The sequence below is a fragment of the Haemaphysalis longicornis genome, unplaced genomic scaffold (assembly GCF_048455015.1).
Source record: "Haemaphysalis longicornis isolate Haplotype H1 unplaced genomic scaffold, Haemaphysalis longicornis Haplotype H1 scaffold_1, whole genome shotgun sequence".
NCBI classification, from domain to species: Eukaryota; Metazoa; Arthropoda; class Arachnida; order Ixodida; family Ixodidae; genus Haemaphysalis; species Haemaphysalis longicornis.
In genome coordinates, this window is record NW_027526203.1 from 247,777,948 (window position 1) to 247,786,757 (window position 8,810).

The window sequence follows — 8,810 nt, forward strand, 5'->3', positions numbered from 1 at the left end:
GTATCGGTGCTGCGTAAAATATGCAGAATAGCCTAATATTGCCTTCTTGTAGGAATTTTCTGCAAATTTTCACCTCTTTAAGGAAAACAGGATATCTAGTCTGGTGCATGCCAGATGCTGGTGCTTCGTTTTCAAGCTCACATTTAAGCATGGCATCCTAGCTCACTACTTGCTTCTGAAGTATTTGAGCGTATGCAGCTGATGTCATCAAAAAGCACTGATTCCTTGGCACTATGGCTATAAGAATTTTGACAGTTTTTGCTGTTCTAATGTATAAGGGTACACGCACAATCTAACAGTTCATTGACAAATTTATTAGTCTTTTCAGTGACCTTTCTAGTGGTCTCTTGGCTGTCTATCCTTTTAAAGAAAGGAGGTTCACGAAAGCAGTCGATTTAAAAGTTAGTGGTTGAAATTGGACCGTGAGCTGTGTGGGGCCTTCTCGGAAAGAGGAGGTTTCTCGGCGATCTTTATTATTGCCAGGGGTGCAGCATCTCTAGCTCGCTGGAAAGAGGCTGCCTCATGTGCTTTCCCATCGAACCGCGGTGGCCTGTGGTGGTTGCTGTGCAGGAGGCAGCGTACACGACGGAGGTGCACCACGTGAACGGGGAAGGGGAGAATGCGGGCGTGGTCTACTGCGAGATGCAGGCCCGCGAGAACACAGGCGAGAGCCTGTGCATGCTCAACATGCAGCGCATGATGTACCCGGCACCCTGCGGCTACCGCTATGAGACGGGGGGCCTGGTGCAGAACCTCCGCGAGAGCACCAACAACCACAAGGCACGCTCCCTCCTTCCTCCTTTTCTTCTCGGGTTTGCTAAGACCACTCTGCTGCCTCTTTGGAATTTCCACCGATGTAATTCCACCAGCGGAGCCTCCGCGGCCCTCAAAAAAATGACTGCAATGTCGTGTTCAGTTTCTGCCAGTGTAATAAGGTCAGCTGATATTTCTTTTGAATTGTGAACTATTCAAAGGTTACGTCAACAGATTGCATGCTAGAGTTCCCATTGAGTGTTGCCAGTTGTCTATAGCTTTCTTCTTATGTTTATTTTATTTATTTATTTGCAATACCCTCAGGGCCAAAAGGCATTACAGAGGGGAGTGGTGGCAAAAGAAAACACAAAAGTTTTACAAAATGCAGCTGTGAATCTTACATTGAGCAGAAGTTCCTAATTATACAGTTTTAGCTAACAGGCTTTATAGCAAACAATGGCGCGAGAATTATGAAAATTAGACCAAGAAAGGAAAAACGACAAGAAAATAAATAAAATAATAAAACACACTTTTGAAATGAAGGTGATTTTCAATGATTGCCGCTGATGCGGGAAGGCGGTTCCAGTCCTCAGAGGTGCGTGGTATGAAAGACTGAGAGAAAGCCCCGCAGGGGCACCTTGTTCGTTCAAGGTGACGGTAGTGGCGACACCGCGGACCCCGAGCCCATGTGGGTTGGACCCACCCACGCTTTAGGCTGTGCGTGGCTTAGCCGTGTCCAGGGAAAAGGGGATCCTGGTGGCTGAGCCGACACCGAGGTTGTTGTGGACCTTAGGGCCCCTTGGTGGAGGCAACACGCCACTTTGGCCCCCGCTTCTTGTAGACGGCACCCCCGGACTGACCCGGCCGAGGGGGAATCAGCCAGTCGCCCTTTCCTGTCCCCCTCTCCACTCTTTCGCTTTCCTGTCTTCTTTCTCCATCTTTCCTGTCCTCTATTTTTTTCTGCTTTCCGATCTCCTCTTCCAGGCGGCAAGGGTTAACCCTGTGTGAATGGCCACCCTAGGTTTCTTTATGCAGGGTTATAGTGGCCACGTATGGCTAACGCAAGTTTGCGTTCCCGTGTTGGGCTCCGAGGTGGGTGGCCAGCATGGCTGCTGAATGTTTATTTGCTGGTTTATGGCTACGACAAAACCTCCTCATGATCGGGCTCGGAAACGAGTTCGCACCGCAGTAAGCTACCCTGTATCAAGGGTCCCATTCCAACTAAAAGAACAAAGCTTTCCAAGATTTCTTGTTATCGAATCGACCGACAGCCAGTGCCCCCTACGAAAGGCCTCGCCATTCGTAGTCGCTAAAGAACTGGAAGCTGTCCTCGGCGGTAAATGCAAAGCTACAAAGATGTCCTCTGGAGGTATCCTCATTGAATGCGAAAACAAAGCCCAGGCTGATGCAGTGTTTGCAATGCAAAGGTTAGCAAACCTAACTATAAAAGTATCGGCTCACCGAAGCCTAAACTCGTGCCAAGGAGTGATTTCAGATCCTGACCTCGCAGACCTCACGGAGGATGAAATCTTAGAGGGCCTGCAAGAGGAAAATGTTACCGCTGTCAGGCGTATCATGATCCGACGTAACGACATTGACATCCCCACTAATCACCTTGTATTGACTTTCAACTCCACCAAGCTTCCTGAATCCCTGAAACTTGGCTATGTAGTCCATCGAGTCCGTCCATACATCCCAAACCCACGCCGGTGCTTTAAGTGCCAGAGGTTTGGTCACACACTGCAAAGCTGTCGGGGCAAAGAGACGTGCGCCAAGTGCGCGAGTACTGATCATCACGCGAACTCCTGCGCAGCGCAGGAAGTAAAGTGTGTCAATTGTGCAGGGCCACACCCTGCGTACTCACGAAAATGCCAGAAATTCCAAAATGAGAAAGAAATAATGGCTATCAAGGTAAAAGAAGGTCTGTCAATTCAAGAAGCGCGAAGACGCTTCTCGTTTGTGCAAAAAGGCACTTTCGCCGAGGTGGCGCGCCGGGGGGCCGGGCCGCCTCGGGCATCGGTAGGGACGCAGTTTAGCTCTGCTGACCTGGCCCTTGCCCAGTCTCCCCCCGTGCAGCAGCCAGCACAGCCACAGACGACTGCACGCGCTCCGGCCCCCGAGGCTGTGCAACCACCGGCCCTCTCTGCTCCGGCGGAGGAGGCCATGGACGTTGTTCCCTCCACCTCGTCCCTTTCAGGGCCCCAAAGGGGCACTGGAAGACACTCTACATCTCTCCTACCCGTGCCTTCTAAAGGTACTGGGAAGAATACATCCAAGATCCCTGCAAGGAGTGAACCTCCTGCAAGGAAACCACCTGACAAAAAGTAAAAAAAAAAAAAAAAAAAAGGAATTGTATCTCATCCAAAAAACTAAAATGCCGGTTCCCTTCATACACTGGAACTGTAGAGGTTTAATTCATAACATTGATGATATACATAAGTTGATAGACGAATATGAGCCCCAAGTGGTGGCATTGCAGGAGACAAATTTAACAAAAAAACATGATAAAATTCTCCGCAGTTATCACCTCCTCAGAAAGGACAGAGAAGAGAGCACCCGTGCTTCAGGGGGTGTGGCTTTGGTTGTGGCACAGGGCACAATTCTAAAGTCAATACAACTTGACACTACACTGGAGGCCGTTGCAGCACAAGTTTATGTCAACAAACTGATCACTGTTGTCTCACTTTATCTGCCACCATCTGATAATGTGTCATTACAGGAACTTAATGACCTTGTTGAGCAACTGCCTGCGCCATTTGTTATTATGGGGGACTTTAATGCCCATCACTGCCTATGGGGAGGTGACAAAATCGACAGTCGGGGAAAACAAATCGAACAATGGTTGATGAATAACAGCCTCTTTGTGTTCAATAATGGAGACAAGACATATTTTTCTGCGGGTACGGGAAACTTTTCTGCGCTAGACCTTTGTGTTGGGTCGCCAGAGCTCGAGATGGACTTTGAGTGGAGTGTAGTGAACGATCCACACGGAAGTGACCACTTTCCCGCCTTGTTGCGAGACGTGCAGCCACTTCCAGCCCTCAAAAACTGTCCACCCCGATGGAGGCTCGAGAGAGCAGACTGGGGAAAGTTTAAGGATCTGGTCAGTTTTGAGGGATTTGACATGAGCAGTATGTCCATAGACGAAGCAAACGCCTACATTTGCGAGGAACTTGTCAAAGCTGCTAAAGTAGCCGTCCCACAATCATCTGGCCGAATCCCTAAGCAGCCAAAGCCGTGGTGGAGTGATGCCTGTCGCGAAGCCCGGAAAAAGCAAAACAAGGCCTGGGGTGTGTTCAGACGGTACCCTACCATGGACAACTGCCTGAGCTTTAAGGCTGCCCGAGCTGCTGCCAGAAAAATCAGAAAAGAAGCAAAAAGAAACTCGTGGCAAAACTTTGTAGGCACAATAAACACTACCACTCCCGCAAAAAAAGTCTGGGACCATGTACGGAAAGTCAAAGGCATCTACAGACGGTTTACGGTACCACTTTTTTCTACCGACGGTGGGAACGATTTGTTGCAAACGCAAGCGGATGTTTTAGGTGCCCACTTTTCAGATGTTTCTAGCGATAAAAATTACACACAAGAGTTCATGAGACATAAGGCTAATGCTGAAAAGCTCAGGATTAAAAATACTAGCAACAACTCTGAAGACTATAACCAAGAATTTACATTGTACGAACTTAAAAGAGCACTAGCTCAGTGCAAGGCTACTTCTGTTGGCCCTGACTTTATTCACTACGCCTTTCTACAACACCTAAATGATAGCTGCTTAGAAGTGCTTCTGAAGTTCTTTAATGAAATCTGGAAAACGGGTAGGCTGCCCAAAGCATGGAAAAAGGCTGTCGTAATTCCGTTACTGAAAGATGGCAAGCCACCCGACTGTCCATCAAGCTACCGACCCATAACGTTGACCAGTTGTCTGTGCAAGACATTTGAGCGGATAGTCAATTTTAGATTGGTCTTTGTTCTCGAACGTTCAGGTTACTTAGATAGGTTTCAATGTGGTTTTCGGCAGTTTCGGTCTACAACTGACCACCTTGTTCGGCTTGAAACAATGATACGAGATGCTTTCGTTAACAACCAGTTTTGCCTTGCTGTCTTTTTTGATATGGCTAAGGCTTATGATACCACTTGGCGGTATGGAATTCTGCAGGATATGGCAGCAATGGGAATCAGAGGGCGAATGTTTTCATGTGTACAAGATTTTCTTCAAGCACGAACCTTTACTGTGAGACTGGGCAATGCAGTCTCCCGTTCTTTCAGCCAGGAAAATGGAGTACCTCAGGGCAGTGTGCTAAGTGTGACACTCTTCGCCATTAAAATAAATTCCTTGGCAAAGGTTATTCCTCGACCGGTTATGTACTCCCTTTACGTCGATGACCTGCAGATTGCCTTTTCGTCATGTAACCAATCAGTCTGTGAGAGACAAATCCAGACTACGGTCAATCGGTTGCAACGATGGGCAGATGAAAACGGTTTTCGCTTTTCTCCTGAGAAGTGTGCATGTGTGTGTTTCACGCGGAAACGAGGTATTCATGCCAAACCTACAATAAAAATCAGGGATATGCTCGTTCCAGTACACAGTGAGCACAAATTCTTGGGCATCATTTATGACTCCAAATTAACATTTGGGGCTCACATAAAGACACTCAAAATGACCTGCATGAGGACACTTAACATATTGAAAATTTTGTCGCACAAGTCATGGGGGGCCGACCGTGCATGTTTGCTCCGAATTTACGGCTCACTTGTACGGTCTCGTCTTGATTATGGCTGTATTGTTTATGGGTCAGCTCGCCAATCTTTTCTCACCTCACTCGATCCAGTGCACAACTTGGGCCTCAGACTTGCATCAGGTGCATATCGTACCTCCCCTGTTGATAGTCTTTACGTTGAGTGCAATGAGTGGCCTCTGCAGTACCGTCGAGCGTACCTAAGTGGAGTATATGCAGCCAAAATAGCATGCATAAATGACCATCCTTGTGCCAGAGAATTGTTTGAAAATAAGTACAAGAAGCTCTATGAGAACAAACCAAGAGTGGTCCGCCCTCTTGCCCTCCGTTTGGAGGAGCACATGACTCTGTACTCTTTCAAGATATGCCCGACAACTCTTCTGAGTTTCTCGGATGCTTTAGCCCCTTGGGACTATAGTGCTGTCAAATGTGACCTGTCGCTGTTAAAATACGACAAGAAAGCTTTTCCACACCAGCTTTTGCGCCAAGAATTTCTTGCACTTAAGGATAAATACAGTAGCTGTTGCCACTACTTTACTGATGGTTCAAAAACTGCTGGTCACACCGGTTATGCTTTTGTAAACTCGTCGGCAGTTACTGTAGCTGAGAGGATAGTTGATGAGGGCAGTGTCTTCACTGCAGAGGTTTTTGGTATAACCTCAGCTATTGAAGACGTAATAGCAAATGGACTACAAAAAGTGGCAATTTTTACAGATTCCTTAAGCGCCATACGTGCTTTGACCTCCCTTGTCCCTTCAAAGAATGCGGCTGTAGGTATGCTAAAAAATCGACTGTGCTGCCTCACATCGGCAGGGGTTAGTGTCGTCTTTTGTTGGGTACCAAGCCACATCGGCATTCCAGAAAATGAAACTGTCGATAGAGCAGCATACCATACTAAGCATTGTGCAATAACGAAGTCCAAGGTTCCTTACCAGGACCTTCGGAACACCATACGAAAGTCCATTACAATGTACTGGCAAACTGAATGGGACAGACAGACTGAAAATAAGTTACACCTAGTGAAGCCATACCTATCTGAATGGAAAAGTTGCAGACACAGAAATCGTTTTTATGAGGTTATTTTATGCCGACTGCGAATAGGTCACACTGTGCTCACACATGGCTTCCTGTCCAGAAAGAACAGAAACCCATGTGTGACCACTGTGGAGAACCTCTTACTGTACTTCATGTTTTAATAAGCTGCCCACACCTTGAAGCAGCACGCATCAGACATTTCAAAGCATTATACACCTTTTGTATCCCTTTACACCCTGCGCTTTTACTTAGTGATGAACCGTTGGTGGATTTTAGTAACGTTTTCCAATTTTTGAGGACGCCGGCCTTCTACACCGGTTTAGCTATGTGCCTCTTTGAGTCCTTTTAAAATGTTTTAATCCTCACAACACCCTGAATAACATCGTTTAATCGTCGCTTAACTATTCTACCCTGCGTCTGGCGCATTATAACCGAAAGGTTGCTGTGCCAAAAAACCACAACTTACTTACTTACTTACTGAGAGAAAGCGTGAGTCTTGCAAAGGGGCAACCCGACTTTATGGGATTGATCCAGGCGAGGTGAAATATAACTAGGAGCCAAGATAAGACCGTCCCCTAGCGATGGGTGATGAAACAGCTTGTGAAACAAGTGGAGACGGAACATTTACGACGGGATGAGAGTGAAGGCAAGTTAAGGCTGGATTTCATGGCTGTTATGCTTGCTGTTCGGTTGTAATTACAAAGTATAAAACGAGTTGAGTTGTTCTGTACCATTTCAAGAAAGTGTATTAGGTTAGCATGACTAGGATCCCATACTGCAGCAGAATATTCAAGCTAAGATCGTATTAGTGTAGTGTAAGAAGAAGTTTCAAGGAAGAAGGGGCTGTTGAAAAGTTGCGACGGAGATACCTAACCTGGCTATCAAAACTTAGTTTATGGGAAGATTGGAATTCTCAAACATTTTTTTTTCGGTTAGTCTAACATTTTCTAAACTAAAATGAAACAGAGGAACGGAATGTTTCACCTTACTTTATATCCTGTGTGTGTGTGTGTGTGTGCGTGCGTGCGTGCGTGCGTACGTGCGTGTGTGTGTGTGTGTGTGTGTGTGTGTTATATATAGAAGAGAAGAAAAACTTCGAACAAGGTAAAAGCACGATTGTGGCCTACGTTTCAGCAAAGAGAACTTGCTTTCCTCAGGGAAATCTCTCTCTCTCTCTCTCTCTCTCTCTCTCTCTCTATATATATATATATATATATATATATATATATATATATATATATGAGAAGAAAAACTTCGAACAAGGTAAAAGCACGATTGTGGCCTACGTTTCAGCAAAGAGAACTTGCTTTCCTCAGGGCAATCTCTCTCTCTCTCTCTCTCTCTCTCTCTCTCTCTCTCTCTCTCTCTCTCTCTCTCTCTCTCTCTCTCTCTCTCTCTCTCTCTCTCTCTCTCTCTCTCTCTCTCTCTCTCTCTCTCTCTCTCTCTCTCTCTCTCTCTCTCTCTCTTTATATATATACATATATCAGGGGTGAGACAGCTGCGCATATGCGCCTTTTTGATACAATTCCATTTTCCTGCGCCAAGCTGCTCCAAAAGCACGAAAATGGCGAAAATTGCGCCAAACTGCTTTAGAAGAGCCTCAACGGCACGGATTTTGATGCTCATGTCAGTTTTGGCACAAATAGAATGGCACTAATAGAAAGACTGAATTGAAGCAAGCGATAGCTTCTAATACGCGATTCGCTTTCCGTCGGGTTCGCTGAAACGGCCTTCTCGATTAGGCATCGCTGTGGCAACAAACATGGCCGCCGCCATATCTGGCTGCTACCAACGCGCCCAGTGCGCATCGCCGATATTTCCTTGGTTTATGTTACACTGTCAGCTGGGTTCCAGTCTATTCATTCTATCTGTTGTGGCTCTGAACAGTGACGTTAACGCGGGATATGGTTTGAGATTGGTGCCAGATTACTGGAAGTTGCGCGCTTGAAAAAAGTTCATTGAAATGTGGGACCTACGACTTCGGCATGGTTTGTCCTTGAGTTGCGAAACGCGGTGCGCGCGTCTATAATCGGGTTCGTGAAGTGAATTTTTGGCTCATTGTGGTGTTATAAAATGCTGAGGTGTTGCCGTGCTTCGAAGCGCGATTGCGAGCCCCGGGGACGGAACGGTCGACACGAAAGTTGCGGGCTGGGCTGTGGCGCCGCGACCTGTTCAGGCAGCGCCCAATAGCTGCAGGATTACACGGTTGCCATAGAACGCGACTATAACACTTGATGTATGCAAAGTGAATTTAATGCCAAATCTAGGTGGCTAAACAGTAAC

General features: G+C 46.7%; 1 protein-coding gene across 1 annotated transcript in view; it reads left to right on the forward strand.

Moving 5' to 3' along the window:
- The window catches only part of LOC144143615 (uncharacterized protein C05D11.1-like), a 174,603-nt gene that overhangs the window by 19,437 nt on the left and 146,356 nt on the right, over positions 1-8,810 (forward strand). The window contains exon 4 of the mRNA XM_077675456.1: positions 571-780. Within this exon, the coding sequence (XP_077531582.1) occupies positions 571-780 (210 nt within the window). The remainder of the gene's footprint in view (positions 1-570; positions 781-8,810) is intronic.